This window comes from Oryctolagus cuniculus, chromosome 18 (assembly GCF_964237555.1).
Source record: "Oryctolagus cuniculus chromosome 18, mOryCun1.1, whole genome shotgun sequence".
Lineage (NCBI taxonomy): Eukaryota > Metazoa > Chordata > Mammalia > Lagomorpha > Leporidae > Oryctolagus > Oryctolagus cuniculus.
The window spans coordinates 20,803,352-20,826,701 of NC_091449.1; the positions used below are offsets into that span (position 1 = coordinate 20,803,352).

The following is a 23,350-nucleotide window of genomic DNA, read 5'->3' on the forward strand; positions in this document are numbered from 1 at the left end:
ATTATTTATTTATTTGAGTGCTAGTTAGAGAGAGTGGGAAAGACAGAGAGAAAGGTCTTCCATCAGCTGGTTCACTCCCCAGGTGGCCAGAGCTGGGCCAATCAGAAGCCAGGAGCTTCTTCTGGGTGCGGGGACAGAGCCTTCCAAGTGAGAACTCTGGTGGCTGCTTCAGCCACAGGAGCTGCAGACCCCGGCCCACTCAGAGGACGGGGTCGTGCACACTTCCGCTAAGACAAGCAAGCCCAGCACAGAGACCTGGGGAGCGCGGCCCGCTGGACGCTGGGGGTGGACAGCCCAGCAGGCCCCGCGCGCTCCCGGCGGGGAGGCCAGCCCAGGTCCCCAAGCCCCCGGGCGCCCCGCGGCCCAGGAAGCGAGCCGCGCGCCAGGACCGCGGGACCCCACGCCCCTCCCCGCCGCACGGCGGCGCTGCGCAAGGCCGGCCGTTGTCCGGGCCGTTGGGCGCCCACGTGGCTTCTGGACGCCTGGAGGCCGGCGCGGGGGCGGGCGCCATTACGAGAGGCCGGGGGCGCGGTGTGGAGCCGACGAGGAGCCCAGAGCGCGCCCGCGGCCGCGGCGTCGGGTGGGAAGACGAGTCGTGGCACTGGGGGGCGTGGCGGCCGGCCTGCAGGCGGGGGCGCGTCCAGGGCAGGAAGCTGGAGTCCCCGTCGAGCTGGTGGGCGCGGCCCCCGCAGAGGCCTGAGGCGTCCGGCGCGATGGCAGGGGCCGCGCGGCTCGCCACGCCCGCCACGCCCGCCGCCGGGCGCGTCGTCCAGGGCGAGCGGGCCAGAGGCGCGGCGAAGATGCTCCAGGTCCTGGTGCTGCAGGTGAGCGAGCGGCCCGCGCACGGACGGTCGGGCCCGGGTCGGTGCAGGCGGGGAGGCTGGAGTGCGGGTGGGGGTCGCTTCAGAAGGGGGCGAGTGCGCTGTTCCCGACGACCCCGGAGGGCATTTGCTGCGAGCTGTCCCGTACTAGGTGTGCGTTCCTGACTCGGGCACGTTGGCAGGTGTGTCGGTGCCCCGCACACCCCAGCCCACGTCCGCCCTAGGTTAGGGCCCTCGCGGGGAACCCTGGACCTGGCTCCCGCCCTTCCCCCGCCGCCCTCGGGGCTCGGCTTCTGGGACCCCCCCCCCCACGCCCTCTCCTCACGCGGGTGTCCTGGTCCCCGGGGCGGGCATGGGCCTCCACCTTGGAGACTTGAGGTGCAGGGAGGGCTCCCGAGGAAGCCAGAGGGAACCGCTGGAGGAGGGAGTTTACAAACCGGAGCCAGGGTGTGGGATGGGGAGGGGCGCCGCGAAGGAGGGGGATGGGTGGTGTTTGTGTTCTGTGGATTCGCCCGACCAGAGCGTCACACACCCCCGAAGCCGCTGACTCCTTGCAAGGAGGCCTGGCTCTCAGACTTTTCAATTTGTTTTATTTACTTGACAGAGTTAGAGACAGTGAGAGACACAGACAGACAGACAGAAAGGTCTTCCTTCCTTTTGTTCACCCCACAAATGGCCGCCATGGCCGGCGTGCTGCACGGATCTGAAACCAGGACCCAGGTGCTTCCTCCTGGTCTCCCCTGCGGGTGCAGGGCCCAAGCACTTGGGCCATCCTCCACTGCCCTCCCGGGCCACAGCAGAGAGCTGAACTAGAAGAGGAGCAACTGGGACTAGAACCCGGCGCCCATATGGTTCGCTGGCGCCCCAGGCAGAGGATGAACCAAGTGAGCCATGGCGTCGGCCCCGGCTCTCAGACTTTGAAGGGATTTCAGGTCTCCCTGGGAGGCTCCTCTGCACTAGTCAGATGTTCTCCATCAGTCCTAAATATGTTAGTCCCAACTCCTTCCTGTGAAAGGGCTCTCACCCATCGTGCCACGTGCACGCCCGTGGGTGCAGGACTTGGGCAAGAAGTGCTGGGCTCGTGCCCTCCTGCTTGGGAGCCCGTCTGTGTGTTGGGCCCTGGAACCTGCTTATGTCTGCCCTCAGCTCTGCCCGGCCTCCACTTATGACTGCGACCTGGCTCACCCTTGGAGCAAATCTTCTGCCCCTTATAGGAGTATGTGCCCCAGTGAGGTCCAGGTTCCGGCTGTCCTGATGCAGATTGATGTGGCATTTCCATGGATACGGTGCCCCCTCCCACCCTGTGCCCATCAACAGGTGATGGGGTACCCTCAGGGTGGTGTGCATGTAGGATGGGAAATTATTTAGCTTTCACATTAGTTAGTTTGGAGGTGTCCTCTTACACATGAGGATGTCATATGAAGTGAGGTGAGCCAAGCAGAAAGGCCCACGTGCTGTATGATTCTGTGGGCGAGTTGAATGGCAGCTGCCAGAGGTTGGGTTTGTGTGTACAGGGCAGAGATTCAGTTTTGCAAGGTGAGGAATTCTGGAGATGGCTGGTGCTCGTGGTTGCACAACAGTGCCAGTCTACGTAATGCTACTGAACTGTACACTTAAAATTGCCCAAAAGGATGAATTTTATCTGGAGTTTGCCACGACTTTTTCAAAAGATTTACTTATTTGAAGAACAGAATGACAGAGACCAACAGAGAGGGAGGTCTTCCATCCACTGGTTCATTCCTCAAATGGCCACAACAGCCAGATCTGGCAGAGTCTGAAGCCAGGAACCAGGAACTCCATCCGGGCCTATCATGTGGGTGGCAGGGGACCAAGCACTGGGACCCCGAGGCACATTCCCAGGGAGCTGGATCAGAAGTGGAACAGGCGGGACTCGAACTGGTTCTTGGTGGTCATGAGACAGGAACCCGGCAGAGAAGAGAAGCAGCGACCCAGAAGACAGCGGCCTCCCTGAGTGACGCAGACAGAAGCGAGAGCTGTACCTGGAGAGCCGCATCACCAGGAGCCCTGTAGCAGGGCAGCTGTGCTGTTCCTGAAGAGTCCGGCCTGCAGGAGACTCTGCCACATCTGGCGGGGCCGAGACCTCTCCTGGCTAAGGAGGGCAGAGAAGAGCTGTTGGCTGCCAGGAATGGGAGGAGGGCTCGCACGCCCCAGCTGGTTAGGTGCCGCGTGTGATGTCTGCATCGCACATCAGGGTGCCTGTTCAGATCTGACCACTCAGCTTCTGGTCCAGCTTCCCGTGTGCTCACATGGGAAGGCAGCGTATGATGGCCCAAGTACTTTGACCCCTGCCCCTGTGTAGGAGGTCAGAGTGGAGTTCCTTCCCTCCTCCCAGACTTGGCTGTTGTGGGCATTTGGGGAGTGAACCAGCAGATGGAAGAGCTCTCTCCCATCCCCCACCTTGCTCTTGCTGTCCATCTCTCTCTGTCACTCTGCTTTTCAAATACATAAGTACACACAGCATATATGAGGAAAGCAGCCCGGGCCACACACTTCTGTGTTTGATATCTGGGAGGCCGTAGCACCCTGATGGCTGGGCACGTGGCCTTGGAGCAGTGGCAGAAAGCAGTAGTCCTCGGCCTTCCCTGGGAAGCTCCTGGAGGAACTGGCAACTAGAACTGTGTGTGTTGCTGTCTGGAAAAACCGGGCCCGGCTTGCATTTTACAGGTTTTAGAAGCAGATTTTTTTATTAAATGAAACATTCTAGCAGCCTCAACATTTAACATTAAAAAATTTATTTATGTATTTTCATTGGGAAAACAGGTCAGCAGAGTTCTTCCATCTGCTGGTTTACTCCAGAATGCCCACAGCAGCCAGAGCTGGGCCAGGCCAAAGCTGGGAGCCTAGAGCTCAGTCCTGGTCTCCCACATGGGTGATAGCGGCACAGTGCTCGAGCCATCATCTGCTGCCTGACCAGTAGGCACGTTGGCAGGAAGCTGGATTGGTGGTTGTGTGGCCTTGATGTGAACCAGGTACTCTGAGTATCCCAAGCCGTGACCTGACTGCTGCCCCAAACGCCCACCCCTAAGAATGCTTTGTAAACGTCTTTCCTAAATTACTCTTTGGAAAATTTCCAAACACAAAAACAGCATCATGAATGCCTGTGTGTACTACACCCACACTAACTGGTTGGTAACGCTTTGCTGCGTTTGCACTTCAGAAATATGTGTATGTAAAAATTACTTTTTCTTTTTTGGTTGAGCCATTTGAGAATGAGTCTAGAACTCAGAGCACTTAAGTGATTTTTCTAGGAACAAAGCCTTCCTCTTATAGAACTATAATGTAATCATCACACTTGAGAAATTTAATGTTGGTGCAAGTCTGTTACCTGATACACAGTCTGTACTCCCTTTGTCCTGATAAGGTCTACTGTAGCTTGTTTTTTCTGATAAAGAACCCAGAACTACACACTGCATTTAATTGTCATGGCCTTGTAGAGTTCATTCAGGCAGTACATTGGTCTATCTTTGATGATACTGAAATTTCTGAAGACTAAGGGCAGTCACTTTGCAAAGTATTCCTCAATAATTATAACTATATTAATATATTTAGGTTAGACACTTTTAGTAAAAATGCTACATAAGTTATGCCACGTCAGAGGACAAGATGTTTTAAAAAAAAAAAATTGATGCTGGGGCCAGCATTGTGGTATAGCAAGGTAAGCTACCACCTGTGATGTCAGGACCCCATATGGGCACCTGTTCAAATCTCGTCTGCTCCACTTAAGATCTAGCTCCCTGCTAATGTGCCTGGGAAAGCAACAGAAGATGACACAAGTGCTTGGGCCTCTGCCACCCATGTGGGAGACCCAGATGAAGCTCTTGGCTTCAGCCTGGTCCAGCCCTGGTCATTGCAACCATTTGGGGAGTGAGTGAATTGGTGGGTGGAAGATCTCTCTCTGCCCCCCTCTCTGCCTCCCTCCCTCTCTAACTCTGCGTTTGAAATAAATAAGTAAATCTTTTTTAAAAATTCAGATTAATTTAAAAATTTTAACTTTTTATTAGAAAATACATTGGAGATGCAGAAAAGTGTGGAAAATAGTATCAATATTGGGACACCCACCAAACTCTTATTTATTTGAAAGGTAGAGACACAAGGAGAGACAGAGCTCTCCCATCCCTTTGTTCGCACCCCAGATGCCCACAGTAGCCAAGGCGGGGCCAGGCCAAAGCTTGGAGCTGGGAACTCACCCTGAGTCCCCCACACTGAGGACAGGGACCCAGTCACTCAAGCCATGGTCAAGAGGCCTCCTAGAGTGTGCACTGATTAGCAGCAAGCTGGAATCGGCATCAGAACGTGCACGGAAACCTAAGCACTCCCATGTGGAACGCAGACCCGGCCTGAGGATTCACTGCTATGACAAAAGCCCACCCCTATTTTTTAATTGATGTATAATTTATTTACAGAAAAATTCATTCCTTTTTGTGTAGACTTCTGTATTTTGAAAAATGCATAGCATCGTGAAATCACCCCAACAGTCAAAATGCAGAAGCATTTCCTCACTTCCCCATATTCCCATGATGAAGCTCCTTTGTAGCTGTATCTTTCTCTACCTGTAATGCTTTATAAAGAAGATTGTTTTCTGCTGCTATTAGTTTTTCTTTTCTAGAATGTCACAGAAATGGGTGCCTGCAGAATCCCAGAGCAGTAGTGGCCTTTCACTGTGGCTTCTTCAAAGACGACACATTGGATACTGCTTTGTGTTGCTGCATAGGGTCAGTGGCAGAGTAGTATTCCATTGTGTGCACACACAGCAGTTTATACTCACAGGCCACTTGAGTTGTTTCAGTTTAGGGAGATGATGAACAACACTGCTATAATCTTTGCCTACAGGTAGTTGTATGGACTCGAGTTCATTTCATTTGGGAGAATAACTAGGATGGAATTGCTTGTGTTTTAACTTTATGAGAAACTGATGGACTGTGTTCCAGCATAACTGCCTTTTTGCATTTCTGTCAAAAATGTCTGAGTTCCCTTTTTCTCTCTCTCACTGTCTGACTTTGCCTGTCTAATAAAAGGGGGGGGGGGGCGCAGCGCCGTGGCTCACTTGGTTAATCCTGCACCTGCAGTGCCGGCATCCCATGTGGGCTCTGGGTTCTACTCCCAGTTGCTCCTCTTGCAGTCCAGCTCTCTGCTGTGGCCCGGGAAGGCAGTGGAGGATGGCCCAAGTGCTTGGGCCCTGCACCCGCATGGGAGACCAGGAGAAGCACCTGGCTCCTGGCTTCGGATCGGCGCAATGCGCCGGCCATAGCAGCCATCTGGGTTGTGAACCAACGAAAGGAAGACCTTTCTCTCTGTTGCTCTCACTAACTCTATCTAATAATAAAAAAAAAGTATGAGTTCTATTTGCTCTTCATCCCTGTATACAGTTAGTATTGTAAGGTTTTTTGTTTGTTTGTTTTTTAAAGATTGATGATTTTGACAGAGTTAGAGATCTTCCATCTGCTGGTTCACTCTTGAATTGGCCACAAAGATGGGAGCTGGGCCAGGCCAAAGCCAGGAGCCCCGACTCCATCTGGGTCTCCTTTATGGGTGCAGGGGCTCAAGCGCTTGGGCCATCCTCCACTGCTGTCCCAGGCACATTACATTACAGGGAGGTGGATTGGAAGTAGAGCAGCTGTGACTGGAACCCACGCCCTTTCTCCAGCGCCAGCCTCACCTGATGGCTGTAGACTCACAGCTGAGACTTGGACTTGAGGTCGGATAGTGAGTCCTCCAGTTGTGTTCTTCTTTCTCATGATTATTTAGGCTGTTCTAATTCCTTTGTCTTTTTTTTAAATAAAAGATTTATTTTTATTTATTTGAAAGTGAGAGTTACAGAGAGAGGTAGAGCCAGAGAGAGAGGTCTTCCCTCTGCTGGTTCACTCCCCAAATGACTGCAACACCTAGAGCTTATCTGATCTGAAGCCAGGAGCTTCTTCCAGGTCTCCCACGCAGGTGCCGGGCCCCAAGGACTTGGGCCATCTTCTGCTGCTTTCCCAGGCCATAGCAGAGAGCTGGATCGGAAGTGGAGCAGCCAGGACTCCAACCGACGCCTATATTTTTTGCCGCCGCTGCAGGCTGTGGCTTTAACCCGCTGCACCACAGCACCAGCCCCTCATTCCTTTGTCTTTCCAAGGAGGATCTCATTATTAGCATGCTGATTTGTAACCACCCCTTCCCTGCAAAAATCCATCATTAAACCTGCTGGAATTGTGTTGTATTTCTAGATCACTTCAGGGGAAAACAGCCGTTTCTTAATTATGGCCCCCACAGGTGCTAGGGGGCATCCCACCCCCAGCATTGCGCAGCATCGCATGAACGGCCTCCATTACTGTCAGCCACCCCTCAAGGCGCATAGTCCATGGTGCTGAGGGTCCAGTCGGGCCCTCCGCTGAGGTGGATGGACAACCCCTGCCCCAAGGGTGACCTTTTTCGTTTGATCAGTAATTTTTTTATGATCTTGTCCTCATCACCTATTTGTATACAAAAGTTGCTTAAAATTTTAAAACCAATCTAAAGAGACAAAAACTAAAGGATCGCTGCATTTATTTAACTGGGCAGCTGTTCCCTCAAGCTTCGGCCCTGCGTAAGTCAGTCCACTTCCAGAGTTTCTCTGCAGCCACCGGCCCTGCTGGTCTCTTTAGGGCTGACCCTCCTGTGTCAGAGGCTCAGCTTGTACGGTATTGCTGGATTTGAGCTGCACTCCAGTGTCAGCCCACCTGCCTGTCTGTGTTGTGGTGGGTCCAGGGAGCTATCTTGAGGACTTTGACTGTAGTAGGGGTGGATGGAACAAGGGTCTGTTTATTTCTAAGAGTTTGTTTTATCTGTTTGAAGGCTTTTTTATTTGATTTAAAGATTTTATTTATTTGAGAGGTACAGTTAGGCAGTGAGAGGGAAAGACAGAGATAAAGGTATTCCTTCCGTTGTTTCACTCCCCAATTTGCCACAATGGCCAGAGCTACGCCGATCTGAAGCCAGGAGCCATGAGCTTCTTCCTGGTCTCCCACGCAGGTGCAGGGGCCCAAGGGCTTGGGCCATCTTCTATTGCTTTCCCAGGCCATAGCAGAGAGCTGGATCGGAAGTGGAGCAGCTGGGACTCGAACCAGCGCCCATCTGGGATGCCAGCACTTCAGGCCAGGGTGTTAACCCGCTGCACCATAGCGCCAGCCCCGAGAAGGCTTTTTTACAATAGAGGACTTTTCCCCACTTTGTGGCTTTCTAAGTCTGGAATTTGCAGGTCTAACAAGCAAATTAGATACAACAGGATCTAAAACAAAAAGATTGAATCGTTATTAGAGTACCTAGGAAATGTGTTCTCTAAACCAGGAGCAGGTTTTCTCACAGAGAGAGGCATGTAGGCCTGGCCAGGTACGTATGAGGCCCGACCTCTGTCTTTACATGGGATAGTGGAAGAGACATCATAAGAAAGGTGTGAACCTCTTGAGGGAAGACCCCCTGTTGACTCCATTACCTAGGCGGCCTGGGAGAAGAGCTGGCTTGAACAGGAGGTTAGTACAGAAGAGGCGGCACTTCTGAAAGGAAGATTGCAGTCCTGCCTGTCCTGACCCGAGGCCTTGCCCTCAATGGCAGTAGTTATCTTGGAAGCCGGGCAGAGTAAAGGGCTCTTTGAGCTTGGAGCCAGTAGGATCTGTGGTTCTAACCTGGGATCCCTTCAGCCCCAAGGCAATTCCATTCACCCAGCTCTTGACAGAATTTGGTAGAGGCTGGCTTTTTTCAGGATGGCTGTTTGCCCCATCTCCTGGCTTTCCAAATTGAAGCCTGATGCCATTTGGGATGGACTGGCCTCACTGGGTCTCGTTGATGGCAGAACACTGTGTAAAGTAGCTATTAGTTGGCTTGACAGCTATCTTTACATTCCTCCTGCTAAAGCAGACCACAGAGGCATCCTCTAGGATGTCAGTTAAGGGGTTGTTGAGTTCTGTCCTTAATCTTTGGTGGCTGAGCTAGAAGTCTGTAGTCACAGGCATGTTTTGACAGTTTTTTTTTTTTTTTGAAACAATGCAGTGCCCATGAGGAGAGCTATGTTCTTTAAGTAAGATCAAAACATGAAGATGGTTTCACTAATTTGTCTATAAATTTTGTTATTAATTTGCCAAGAACAACTTTAACTTGGACTTTAGAGGGAGCAATGAGCACTGTATTATACCTCTAACTATATTGTTTTTAGATAAATAGTACACCTTTATGGTTGCAAATACCTAACACAAGTGCAACTTGTTTGACCAGCAGACCCAAATGCAAACATGTCAATAACTTAAAAAAAATTTTTTTTTAGTTTTTCTGTACCAACAAATTGAGAACAGCCTATTTATCATATTTATTTAAGTCAGGTGCACCAGAAAGGTAATTTGTGTTAATTTAGCAGTTTTTAATAATTTTTATATAGACACACAATCTGCACATAAGTATCTGGCTCCTGCCATCGGATCAGCCCGGTGCGCCGGCTGCAGCGGCCATTGGAGGGTGAACCAACGGCAAAAAGGAAGACCTTTCTCTCTCTCTCTCTCTCACTGTCCACTCTGCCTGTTGGAAGAAAAAAAAAGAAAAGAAAAGACAAAAAAAAAAAATTAATGGGGCTGGCTCTGGTGCAACAGGTTAACGCCCTGGCCTGAAGCGCCGACATCTCACGTGGGCGCCGGCTCCTGGCTTCAGATTGGCACAGCTCCGGCCATTGCGGCCAATTGGAGAGTGAACCAGCAGATGGAAGACCTCTCTAACTCTGACTTTCAAATAAAGAAATCTTAAGAGTGTTAATTTTTTTTTAATCTATGATGTCAGTGACCACCCGAGGCTGTTGACATGAGCTGCCTAGACTAAGGAAGCCTTTTGAGTCCACAACTCTCAGTATTTGGACAAGGCCAGAAGCAAAGTGGAAGTTCTCTCCTCCCTTTAGAGAAAAGTACATCCTCTTTTGATGGCTGCTGCTTTCCACTGGGGCCTCACGGAGATCCTTCATGTAGAACATTTTTTGCCACAGTGTCTTGGCTTTCTATGCTTGACATGTAAAACAAGTCCATATTTAAACAGACTTTTAAAACTTTGAAACTTTTAGAACTCAGCTGTTTTTAAACAAGTAGAACTTAATGAGACAACGATTATCTCAGTAGGATACAAAAAGACTATTTTCCCAAATATCTATTAACACTTAAGTATTTCATCAACCTCATTGCTTTTACAGAGGATCAGATTTTAATCTTACGTCAAAAAAAAAAAAAAAAACAGATTGATAACTTTTGTAGCTAACAAAAAAATTGTATAACCATTTAAGACTTCCACACACCTTTTGCAACTACCTAAACCGTTTTATCTTTTCCATTCCAATCTTACAATCCATGTCCTTTCTTTATTATTTCACTAAGAAGCACAGCTTTGACTTGGCAACCTTTTTTCCATCTGTTGATTTTCTTGATTTACATTGAAAATCACAATTTAAAAGAATATCCCGAATTTCAACCTTAGTTACTTCTGAGCAGTCTTGAATTATTTTTATTTATAGATAGCTTATGAAAACCTATTTGTCAACAAATCCAGAGTTTTTCATAGACTGTAAGGTGTTAAGAGTACCTAAGTTTACTTGTGGACACATGTATCTCATTTACCTTTACCCAATTTACATTTAGCAACTACACAGATTGTTAGGGTTGGAGTAGCTGGGGTTCTGGCCTTTTGTACCCCCCTCCCCTGCCGCCCTGGGATGAGAGAACTGACATCAACGGAGACAGGTCACTTCATTAAGGCAAAGAGGGAGAAGCATCCTGTTCTAGAAAAGTCTGGTCTGGAGTGCACTTGGGGCTGGGGTTTTATGTGGTTAAGGAGGGAGTTTGCCACTGTCGCCGTGGGGGAGGGAGAAGACTTTGCAGCTGGTGGAAAGTGGAACTAGGGGGCTCTGGGAAGCCTTGGGAACTTTCCTCAAATCTAATTAGAAAGCTGCCCTGTGCAGCTCATCTATTTAATTAGTTGTTTTGCAAGGAGTCTGGGGGAGGTTGCACCTGGTTCCCCAACCAGAGGAGGTTGCACTGGTTGTCAGAAGGAAGGGAGGAAATGGGGAGGGGGTGGGCTGAGGGCAGAAGGAATGGGGAAGGGGCGATGAGCCCTTTACAGATGACTGAAGATACTGGCATTGTATCATACTTTGTCTGAATTAATGTCAGAATTACATTTATATGGAATTTTATTTTTTATAAAACTGGAAATCAGTTTTATCAACCTGAGATCTGTTAAATGGCCATTTTTCATTTAGTCACCTGCTGTCTGGCAAGGGTTAGCATCATTGCAGAACCTGTAATGGTTGCATAGAAGCCAATAGGGATTACAGTTGAAGCCTTCATAGGTAAGCCGATGACAGCCACATTTCATTCCCAGGACAGATTTCTCTTTCTTCTTTAGACCTTGGGAAAGCCTCTAGCACAACCTCAGTGGTGTCAGCTAGAAACAAGTTTAAGTAAAAGACAAAGGCCTCTGCCACACTTGGGGAGGCTCAGTTCCTGCACCCTGCTTGGCTGTTGCCGTGAGAGCACAGGCTCTTGTTCTGCAGGGAGGGCTCTGCTCCGGCACTGAACCCTGAGCTGCTTCCCGCCCTCTGCTTGGCGGGCTCCACTCTTTCCTTGGGGTGAGTGTCCAGGCTTTTTTGTTTGTTTGTTTGTTTGTTTTTTGTTTGGAGGCCAGAGACTAGTTAAAGCAGTGAAAACAGATTTTATTCAGTACCTCCTGAGGAGAGCTGAGCTCCATTACCAGTGGTGCAGAGGTGCCTGGGTGTTTTAAAGGGAGGGCTGGGGTTGGCACAGCTCAAGGGAAGAGTGAGAAGAGGTCATTCAGGGTAAATGCGGTGATCCCAGCTGTGTGTGCTAGCTGGAAGTTATGGAAGTTAGCACGCTGTCTTCTTGCAGAAACTGGCATGGCGGCCCTGGCCTCATAGGAGTGGCTACTGAGCAGGGACACACTTCCAGATTTGTAAGCTTTTTTGAGTGAAGTCTCTAAGAACGGAAGGTTGGGGCCTGCCTCAGATGATAGCCTGAACAGTCAGTTCTTCTGGCATTGTGGAGCTTATTCAGGCAGGCAGGCAGGCAGGCTTGCTTATTTATCAATTTTATTTAAGAGTGACAGGGGTCGGGGGAGAGAAATAGCTCTTATCTACTGATACACTTCCCAAATGCCTACCATGGCCAGGACTGGACTGAAGCCAAAGCTGGCAGTAGGGAACCCATTCCAGGTCTCCTGCATGGGTAGCAGGAACCCAGTTGGGCCATCACTGCTGCCTCCCAGGCTCTGCATTAGCAGGAAGCTGGAGTCAGGAGCTGGAACTGAATATTGAATCTTTAGCACTCTGGCGGGGGGATTCAGTGAGTGTCATGACTGTTAGGCCACATGCTCACCACTCAAGTGAGCACTTTAATGAATAATTGCAGTCATCCCAGGGTTGTGGCCTTGTGCTGCTGGAAGCCGGAATCTGGTTGTCTCTGAGTGCGAAGGACTGAATGGAGCCACATGCCCGGAGTGCTGTTTCTAGGGGCAGCAGCTGTAACTGCGTGCTCCTCTGAGCCCTGCACTGTTCACGTACTCCGTACTCCTTGCTGTCTCGCCCATTGCCGTTCAGGACTTGGCAAGGATGGTGGGGGTGTTGATGTGCAGACATCAGGGCTCCCTCTATGGCTGTTTCAGAATTTCTCCCCCTAATCCTCACTGGCACTGACAGCTCTGATTCCTCGAGCCACAGTATGACTTTGTGTTGCGTTGTTGCCACTCTGTACAACTGGGAGGTGTTCTGGGATAGTGCCCAGTGAAGTTCCTTCTTTGGAGGGTCAGCTCTCCAGTGTCTGTTGCTTTTGCTAGCTCTTCATTTATTTTGTGTTTTTTCAGGTTCATAATTGTGCTGTGTGTGTAACTTATACACTATTTTGTCCTTGCCAGAATGACTGCTGTTCATTTTCCAGTTATTTATTATGAGAATAGTCAAACATTCAGAAAAATAATACGATTACTAAGATGAACTCTTCTATTCCTGCCACTGGTAACTTAGACTCCGTATCTCTGGGTGTTTCTGCTTCCATACCTTTTCAGTAGACAGAGTTAGGGAAAACCTCTGAAAAATTGTGCGTTCTGGCTGGCTCTGTGGTTCACTTAGCTAATCCTCCGCCTGTGGCACTGGCACCCCAGGTTCTAGTCCCAGTTGGGGCGCTGGATTCTGTCCCAGTTGCTCCTCTTCCAGTCTAGCTCTCTGCTGTGGCCCGGGAAGGCAGTGGAGGATGGCCCATGTCCTTGGGCCCTGCACCCCATGGGAGACCAGGAGGAAGCACCTGGCTCCTGGCTTCAGATCAGTGCAGCACGCTGGCTGTAGCGGCCATGTGGGGGGTGAGCCAACAGAAGGAAGACCTTTCTCTCTCTATCACTAACTCTGCCTGTCAAAAGAAAAAAATCATGAGTTCTTTTTTAAAATTTAATTTTATTGGCCAGTGCCGCGGCTCACTAGGGTAATCCTCCGCCTTGTGGTGCCGGCACACCAGGTTCTAGTCCCGGTCGCGGCGCCGGATTCTGTCCCGGTTGCCCCTCTTCCAGGCCAGCTCCCTGCTGTGGCCAGGGAGTGCAGTGGAGGATGGCCCAAGTGCTTGGGCCCTGCACCCCATGGGAGACCAGGAGGAAGCATCTGGCTCCTGGCTTCGGATCAGCGCAGCATGCTGGCTGTAGCGGCCATTTGGGGGGTGAGCCAGCAGAAGGAAGACCTTTCTCTCTCTCTCTCTCTCACTGTTTAACTCTCCCTGTCAAAAAACAAATCATGAGTTCTTTTTTAAAATTTAATTTTATTTATTTGAAAGAGTTACACAGAGAGGTAGAGACAGAAAGAGAGGTCTTCCATCTGCTGGTTCACTCCCCAGATGGCTGCAACAGCTGGAGCTGTGCCAGTCGGAAGCCAGGAGCTTCCTCCAGGTCTCCCATATGGGTGCAGGGACCCAAGTTCTTGGGCCATCTTCTGCTGCTTTCCCAGGCCACAGCAGAGAGCTGGATTGGAAGTGGAGCAGCCGGGACCCGAACCGGCACCCCTATGGAATGCTGGCACTTCAGGCCAGGGCTTTAACCCTCTGCACCACAGCGTCTGCCCCAAATCATGAGTTTTTAGTGATGTTGTCAATCAAACTTAATTTTGGGGGGCTGGTGCTGTGGAATAATAGGCTAAGCCTTTGCCTGTGGTGCGGGCATCCCTTATGGGCACCAGTTCATGTCTTAGCTACTCCTCTTCTATCCAGCTCTATTGTATGGGCTGGAAAAGTAGTAAAAGATGGCCCAAGTATTTGGGCCCCTGCACCTGCATGGGAGACCCAGAAGGAGCTCCTGGCTCCTGGTCTCGGATCTGCCCAGCTCTGGCCATTGTGGGCATTTGGGGAGTGAACTAGCGGATGAAAGACCTTTTTCTCTGTCTCTCCCTCTCTCTCTAACTCTACCTCTCAAATAAATAAAATCCTTTAAAAAATTTAATTTTCCATTTTATAATTCTTTCCCCTAACAATAAAAATAACAATAGTAGATAACAATAGTAGGTAATAATAACAATAGTAGATAAGACCCATTCAGAGAAGTCAGTCTAAGTTTCATCCTTATTCTTTCTACTCCATTCTTTTCTCCTGTAGGAGGTAATCTGTATTTGTTTTGGTTCATCTGCTGTCATTTAAAAAAATATGAGCAGGCTGTATATATATTCATACTTATTTTTCTTACACAAAAAGAATACTAAAAATGTTCTGAACTTTTTATATATATGGATGTTTTAATAGGTATTTTAATAATAAGAATATTTTTAATATTTATATTTTTAAGCTACAGGAGACCAAATAGAACTGATTGCTTTTTGAGTTGTACTACATAATTGAGAATTGCATATTATTGATCACATGTTTTAAATTTTATCTTTGGCTCTTTGGTATGACCATTTAAGAGAAAGGTAGTTGTCAAAAATGATAGATCACTTAAATTAGAAAGTTACATGGTTCTAAGGTTTATTTGGTTTTAAAAGAAATCATGCATGATTTTATAATCTTTTAAAAATTCTGCAGGTTGAAGATCCAGATTGCTTCTGGGTTATTATAAAAGGATGTAGTCCCTTTTTGGATCATGAAGTCGACTATCAAAAACTAAATAGCGCCATGAATGACTTCTATAACAGCATGTGTAAAGATATAGAAATAAAACCATTAATGTTGGAAGAAGGACAGGTATGTATCTGAATGCACTTTATTTATTGTATCTTTATTATTATTTAAAGATTTATTTAGTTGAAAGGCAAAGTTAGAGGGACAGATAGATCTTCCATCCTCTAGTTCAATCCCCAAATGGCCTTAATGACCAGGACTGGGCCAGGCCGAAGCCAGGAGTCAGGAGTTCCATCAGGATCTCCCACGTGGGTGCAGGGACCCAAGGACTCAGACCATCTTCCTTTGCTTTCGCAGGCTCATTAGCAGGGAACCAGACTGGAAGTGGAGCAGCCGGAACTGGAACCAGCACCAGCCTTTAATTATCCTATCTTGAAACACTAATCAGGATGTAGGGGTGGGTGTTTGGCCAGGTAGTTGAAACACCACCATGTTAGAGTGTTTGCATTCGGTTCCTGATTCTAGCTTCCTGCTAATACACAGACCCTGGGAAGCACCAGATGATAGCTCAAGTAATTAGATCCCTGTTACCCACCTGAGAGACCTGGATTGAGTTCCTAGCTCATAGCCTTCACCCTCTCCCCCACGGCTGTTGTGGTCCTTGGGGAGTGAATCATTGGGTGGGAGTGCTCTGTCTACCAGATAATTGTTAAAAATATTTCAGGAGCTTAGAATGATGAATGTGATTAGAGTATTTTAACGTTCATGGCTGTTGCCTTGTGTTAGGTTTTTGGGTTGCATGAGACTCAGGCTGATGGTGGCAGGGGGTGGTGCTTGTGTAGGTCCAAGTGGGGCCTTGGGATAGATGCCATCCAGATCCAGGTGTTAGGGCCGTCTTCCTGGCGGTGGGAGCCAGGGCAGGTATACGGACCTTGGCAAAGAGGACCTGGGGTTTTCGGTTCTGGGCCAGTGCCTCCCTCTTTGGTTGCTCATGGCTTTGACCGACTTGGGATTGTTTCTGCTCTGTGCTCCACATCAGGGCTTCTTTGCTTTCGTGCAGCCTCAGCCACCATTGCTGTGGTCTGATTTCTCTTGGGTCAGCCACGTTCCAAGTGTGAACTTCGGTAATAGCATGGAGGGGAAGGACATGAACACTCGTTAGGAGGGAGACAAGACCTCATCTGATTTCCTTCCCTCGTGCCCACAAATGTCCTTAGTGACCAATTTGTTATTTTTCCATAGCAGTGACTTACTGGAGGGATGGAACGGGGTCAGTGGTCCTTTAAGTGCAGTCTTGTTTGGGAAAGCATGATGGCCTCCTCACAGTGAGCATTTACCCAGGAGGTGAGCGCTTTCTCCCTGTCCTTTTGTGGAGAGGTGGTTAAACAGGACACTGTGAATAGATTCGGGGTCACTTGTTTTGAAGAACAGGCGTGCTGTTACCTTCACGTGGGTTTAACATGGGAGAGAGCGCCACTTGCAAGCCATGCTAGGGTGACCCCTCCTTCATGGCACTGCTGTGAGTGTTTCACTTCATGCTCTCTCCATTCAGTGGCTGTCACTGCCCGAATCCACTTTCATTTGTTTTCTTTTTTTTTAAAGAGTGATTTATTTATTTGAAAGTCAGAGTTACGCAGAGAGGAGAGGCAGAGAGAGAGAGGAGATCTTCTACTCCCTGGTACACTGCCCAGTTGGCCGCGACAACCAGAGCTGTGCCGATCCAATGCCAGGGACCAGGAGTAAGCTCCTGGTGCAGGGGTCCAGGGACGTGGCCGATCTTCTACTGCTTTCCCATCCATAGCAGAGAGCTGGATTGGAAGTGGAGCAGCCGGGGCTCGAACCAGCGCCAATATAGGATGCCAGCACTGCAGGTAGTGGCTTTACAGGATATGCCACAGCACGGGCCCCTCATTTGTTTCAATATGGTGATTTCTCCCACTCCTTCTGTATTGGTGAGCTGGAATTCTTCCTGTTTAGCACTTTCCTTTCAGCTGATCCCTGTTTCCTGGGGGGCCTTTTCCTGGGAGACAGTGCTCAGTTTGGTCAGCCTCCTACACCTGTGTCATCTCCTGTAAGTGGGGTACAGGCTGAGACGATGTGGAGAGGAGCCTTTAGGGCTGTCATCACGTGACTAGAGGTTTGACTGCTGAACGTAATAAAGCCTGCCTTCTGTTTTGCAGGTCTGCGTGGTGTATTGTCTGGAGCTACGGTGCTGGTGCAGGGCTGTCATTAAGTCAATCATGTCTTCAGCAGACCATTACCTGGCAGAGTGTTTCCTTGTAGACTTCGCCAGGTACATTCCAGTAAAATCTAAAAAGTACGTATGTGTGTGTTTTTTTTTTTTTATTTAATGAACATAAATTTCCAAAGTACAGCTTATGGATTACAAGAGCTTCTCCCCCCCGTAACTTCCCTCCCACCCACAACGCTCCCCTCTCCCACTCCCTCTCCCCTTCCCCTTCACATCACGATTAATTTTCAATTATCTTTATATATAGAAGATCAATTTAGCATATGTTAAGATTTCCACATTTTGCTCCCACACAGAAACACAAAGTGTAAAATACTATTTGAGTACTACTTACAGCATTAATTATACACCTAAGAGTAATTGTGTATTAATTACAGAGTTCAACCAATAGTTTTAAGTAGAATATAAAATGCATCTTTTGTATTGTTGTGGCTTCCCCTCAACCCTGACCTCCCTCCCTCCCGTGGCCCTCCCCTCCCCCACTCCCTCTCCCATCCCGCCCTTCATCACGTTTCATTTTCAATTACCTTCATATACTGAAGATCAACTTAGTATATACTAAGCAGGGATTTCCACAGGCTGCACTCACACAACCGAACCAGGTATAGGGTATTGTTCGACTAGTAGTGTTGTTTTTAAGTTTCATAGTAAAACACATTAAGGACAGAGATCCTACATGGGGAGCATGAACCCAGTGACTCCCGTTGTTGATTTAACAATTGGCACACTTATTTATGCTGTCAGCAATCACCCGAGCCTCTTGCTATGAGCTGTCTAGGCTATGGAAGCCCCTTGAGTTCACCAACTCTGAATTTGTTTAGACGTATGTGTGGTTTTATGTCTGTTTGCCTTACTCTGTTTAAGGAGATAATGATGAATTTTAAAGGAGAATGTCAGTTTTTAAAGTAAGGGGATTACCTTTTGCAAAAAGAAGACATTGAGAGTTTTTGTGCCTTAAGAAATGAAAACTTGGGCCAGGCATTTGGCGCGGTGATGAAGTCACGACTTGGATGCCTGTGCGTCACATCAGAGTGCCTGCACTTGAATCTCAGCTCCACTCTCCACTCTGGTTTTCTGCCAGTGCACCCCCGGGAGGCAGCAGATGAGGGCTCAAGTTGACCCCTGCCACCCACACGGGAGACTGAGTTCTGGACTCCTGGTGTCAGCCTGGCTGTTGCCGCATTTGAGAAATGAATCAACCAGTGGACAGGCATCTGTGTTTGTCTCTCTGTCTGTGACTTTCAGATAAATAATGAAGGAAGACTGCAGGTTTCCATTCTGCGTGCATGACTAGAGGAGCAAATGGTCCTAATGAGGACAGAGAGAGTGACTGTGGCCTTTCTCCACTTGCCTGCCTAGGGTGGGGCAGGGCAGGTTCAGGCTGTTCCCTTCTCGTCTCCTGGGTGCCCTGTGCCAGCTGCTCTCTGGCCTGTCCTCTTAGTTTGCACGTGGGATGGGGTGGGTCCTTCAGTGCGGTTTGCCTCACCACCAGGAGGTAGAGAGAAACTCTCCGTGTCTCCACAGAGGAGGAAATTGATGGCCACCCTCAGGTTGCAGAGAGCAGATTATATACTCAAGTGCGTATTCCTGGTTGTTCTGCGTCACAGAGTAAAGGTGTGGCTATCACGTAGGGTGTGGAGACGGTTCAGGCTCGTCCTGACTGTAACCTTCATTGACTGTGGGACTGCATGTCACAGCTCACTAGAAAACATTAGCACATCACTGTGTTCCTAAAGTTGTATTGATAAAATGCATGAAGTTTTAATAAATGGTTTCTGGGGGTGGGGGGAACATGCCAGCACACGAGGCTGGTGCTGTGGTATAGTAGGTTAAGTCGCTGCCTGCCGTGCCAGCATCCTTTATGGGCACCCGTTCACTTTGAATCCAGCTCCCTACTCATGGCCTTGGAGAACAGCAGAAGATGACCCAAGTGCTTGGGCCCTTGCACCCATGTGGGAGACCCAAAGTAGCTCCTGGCTTTGGATTGGCCCAGCTCTGGCCATTGTAGCTATTTGGGGAGTGAGCCAGAGAATGGAAGACCAAGCTCTCTGTCTTTCCCTCTCTCTGTCTATAGCTTTACCTCTCAAATAAATAAATGTTAAGGAAAAGCTAGCACAAGTCACTGTTGGTGTTTAGTGATAATTGTCCCATCGTTTGTCCCAGAGTCAGAGGATGTCCATTTAATAGGCAAACACAAGGGCTCTTATTCCAGTGCAAAAAGAGCAGAGCCAGCTAGCCTTCGGTGCAGTAAGAGGTGTCTCTCACGTAGAGGAGTTTCGTGGCAGAAGGGCTCACCAGACATGGAGGATTTGCAGATACTTAAGGGAAAAGTAGGTGCCTCCCCAGCTTGGGATTTTGCACCTCTGTGACCATAATTGTTATAAAAGTACTTGGGGTCAGCGCTGTGGCATAGCGGTACAGTCACCAACTGCAGTGCCGGCATCCCATATAGGTGCCGGTTAAAAAGCCCAGGCTGCTTCACTTCTGACCCAGCTCTCTGCTATGGCCTGGGAAAGCTGAGTCCTTGGGCCCTGCACCCGTGTGCAGGAGGACCTGGAAGAAGTTCCTGGCTCCTGGCTGTAGATCCGCACAGCTCCAGCCAGTGTGACCAATTGGAGAGTGAACCTGTGGATGGAAGACCCCTCCCTCCCTCCCTCTCTCTCTCTCTCTCCCCCTCTCCCCCTCCCCCTCCCCCTCTCCATCCCCCTCTCCCTCTGTGTAACTCTTTCAAATAAATAAATATTTTGTTTTTAAGTACTTACTGTGTTTAGCCATCATGGGAGCTTTTCCTTTTGTGTTTGGTGTTTTGAGTTTATTTTTGGCAAGAAAATCAAATGATTAAGTAGAGCTCTAACCTATCTAAGACAAAGGGTAGGGCTTCAGGGAAGAGAGCTGCTTGATGGTGAGGAAATATGTTGGCATGTCTGTTGCTTGCCTTGTCACCTTGCCGTCCATCAGCTGTTTTGTGCAAAGTTGGCAAATACTAATTTTTAAAACATCTGTTCATAGACAGCAATGTTGGGGTAATTCTGGTCACGTAGTAAATGGAATTTATTTCACAGGCTTATTCATTGTTATTCAGTGTTTCCTTTTATTTTTCACTTTTTATGTATTTGAAAGGCAGAGAGACAGAGAGAGAGACAGAGACAGAGACGAGAGCGGGAGAGAGAGCGCGTGCCTTCTTGTTTCACTTCTAAAATACCTACAACAGCCCTGGGTAGGCCATGCTGGAGCCAGGAACTGGAAACTCAATGTGGTCTCTCCTGTGGGTGGCAGAGACCCAGCCACCTGCTGCCTCCCAGGGCCTGCACCAGCAGGAGGCTGATTGGGTGTGGAACAAGAACTGGAGCCCGGGTGTTCTGACACGAGGTCAGGGCATCCCAAGCAGCATCCCAGCAGGTAGGCCGCATGCCTGCCCCTGTGCAGTATTTCTGTTCCTTCTTTCCCTCCCTTCCTCTCTTCCTCCCTCCTTCCCTCCTTCCTTCTGATTTGTGGTATGAAAGGCAGAGTGACAGAAAAGGAGAGAAAGAAAGAGAAGTGTATCTTTCATCCTTTGGTTTACTTCTGCAAATTCCCACAACAGCCAAGCTGAAACCAGGAACCCAGAACTCTATCTGAGTTTCCCATGTGGGCACAGGGACCCAAGTACTTGAATTGTCTTCACTGATGTCCCAGGCGCATTAGCAAGGAGCTGGATCGGCAGTGGATCTGGGCCCAAGCTGGCACTCGCAAGGACACTGGCGCCGTGGGTGGCGCCTTCACCTGCACCACAGTGCCAGCTGCACAGTGTGTCTTAACCTGAGGAGCCTCACCAGATACACTCTCCCTGAATTCCTGCCCCTGTGCCATGAAATTTTGATGCCACAGATACACTGAATCACTATGTAGGATCTCTCTGCTTTTACAGAAAGATTTTTTTCCACCCTCCAAGAAGCAGTTTTGTCCCCTTGGCCAGATGTCTCCAAGCATCTGTTGGAGGCTGTGTTAGAATCAGAAAGGGATGTCCTTTACTTTGTTTTACGGCAAGCATGTTACTGACCTAGGTGAACTATAAAGGAGTCTGTTCTGTGTTGTGTGTTTTATAATGGAACTCTCTCTGCTTCATTTGTCAGCATCCGAGTTGCAGTGGAATCATTTATGCAGCTTCCCTACAGAGCAAAAAAGTTCCGGTTGTACTGCATGAAGCCTGTTACATTGCACATTGACTTCTGTGAAGACAGCGCCGAGATTGTGTAAGTACAGGTTCTGAAGTCACAGGAATCATGAGTAAACGCCTTCAGTTCATGTCTGCATTTATGTGCCATCAGTTACCCGCGAACAGGTTTTGAAGGTCTGAGTTCTGCAGGAGGCAGCCTCTGAGTTGGTGCTGGTCAAACTAGCTGTGAGTAGAATTCTCAAGCACCCACCCCAGGGCCTGAGCTCTGTGTCTTTTGACTTAAAAAAACAACTTATAAAAAGTAGTAGAGGCCGGCGCCGTGGCTCAATAGGCTAATCATCCGCCTTGTGTCGCTGGGACACCGGGTTCTAGTCCCGGTTTGTGCCCTGGATTCTGTCCCGGTTGCCCCTCTTCCAGGCCAGCTCTCTGCTGTGGCCAGGGAGTGCAGTGGAGGATGGCCCAAGTGCTTGGGCCCTGCACCCCATGGGAGACCAGGAAAAGCACCTGGCTCCTGCCTTCGAATCAGCGCAGTGCGCCGGCCGCAGTGGCCATTGGAGGGTGAACCAATGGCAAAGGAAGACCTTTCTCTCTCTCTCTCTCTCTCACTGTCCACTCTGCCTGTCAAAAAAAAAAAAAAGTAGTAGAGTAATTCTAAAGAAAAGCTTTCATGAAATAAAACTGCTGGAGCATTAAAAAAAAGTTGACCACATGCCTGCCTCTGTCCTACGTCTTTCCTCCTGGAGGCCTCTGTGGGCTGTGCAGGCTGTGACCTTCTCACCCTCCGTTGGTGCACTTACATACCCATGTGATCGTGGATCCTGCCCTCTGTTAGTGCACTTACACACCCCTGTGAGCCTGGCACCTACCCTCTGTCCGTGAGGTTAGACACCTCTGTGGGCATGGACTTTCTTAGGAAGAGAACAGGCTGTCTTGTTTGCAGAATTAACTTAGGAGTAGCTGTGGAGGTTCTTTGCCAATCCATATCCCTCTCCTAACCACTTTGAGTCTTTTTCATGGGTGACTATGACCGATATGGTTATTGGATTTAACCAGTTTCTTCTTGACAGCCAGCTAGATTTTCAAGCCATTTTGTGCTGTGTGTTCCCATAAGAATGTGGGTATATCCACGTAACTTACATCCCTGTCACGGCTCCTTCCTCCTGGTGTGTGGTTACTGTGTGATGTTTCCCTAGAGTGGGCCCCTGCACCAGGCTGTATTCTGCACGGTGTGCCTGTGATCTCTGCTCTTTAAGGAGCACTACTGAGGGCTGGATTTCTGTTTCTGTAGTCTGTGGGGCAGCCACTCTCACCTGGAGCTCCTCTGTCTCTCACTTCCCAGACTGTGGTGTTAACAGAAGAAAGGCTGTATAGGGAGCAGCCCAGTCCTGTCTCTATTTGCATAAGCTGGTACTGGTGCACTGTGCGCCCTGAACTCGGAAGTTACCTCTGCTCTGTGGCCCCTTTGGAGACCTCGTGCTCCACGCCCCACCATGCCCATCACCACAGTTCCCTTGGGAGGTGAGTGCATCACTCTTGGGACCAGCCTCAGAGTAGTATGCTCCAGTAAGCCAGCTTGTCTCTGCTTGGGTCCGTGTGTCCTGCTCGGCTTCTCTCTGGCATCCTGCTCTGTGCTTGTGCACTTCTGCTCTGCAGTGAGGAGACCCGCTGAGCAGCCCCTGTGCTGTTCCTCTCGCAGAGCAGCCAGCTGCAGGCCATCCAGGTGTGGTTTGGGCAGCAGCTTGTGCTCCCCAGCTACCCCTTGGGCAACCCGTTTCCTGTCCTTCTCACCCCCTTCCTACTGACCCCCTTTCCAGGACTACTGGGGTCTTTTCCACCCTCAGGATACCCCTGGGGTAGGTGGAGGACTTAAGAGTAAGTTCGTTTTTTTTTTTTAATTTCCAAGGATTTTTCTTGAAGAGTTGAAAAGAAAGGGGGAGAGATCTTCCATTTGCTGGTTTCCTCCTTAGATGGCTGTGATGGTTGAGACTGAGCCAGGCTGAAGCCCGGAGCCTGGACCTCCATC

At 49.3% G+C, this 23,350-nt stretch overlaps 1 protein-coding gene across 2 annotated transcripts in view; it reads left to right on the forward strand.

Annotated features, from left to right (window-relative positions):
• Positions 1-450: 450 nt before the first annotated feature.
• LOC138846508 (putative ATP-dependent RNA helicase TDRD12) overlaps positions 451-23,350 on the forward strand; it is a 46,707-nt gene continuing 23,807 nt past the window's right edge. Inside the window, exons 1-4 of one of the 2 annotated variants that reach the window (XM_070062525.1) lie at positions 451-824; positions 14,885-15,043; positions 17,101-17,237; positions 21,284-21,403. In XM_070062525.1, the coding sequence (XP_069918626.1) occupies positions 714-824; positions 14,885-15,043; positions 17,101-17,237; positions 21,284-21,403 (527 nt within the window). In that variant the 5' untranslated portion in view covers positions 451-713. The remainder of the gene's footprint in view (positions 825-14,884; positions 15,044-17,100; positions 17,238-21,283; positions 21,404-23,350) is intronic. The other variant, XM_070062526.1, reaches the window with a different exon arrangement.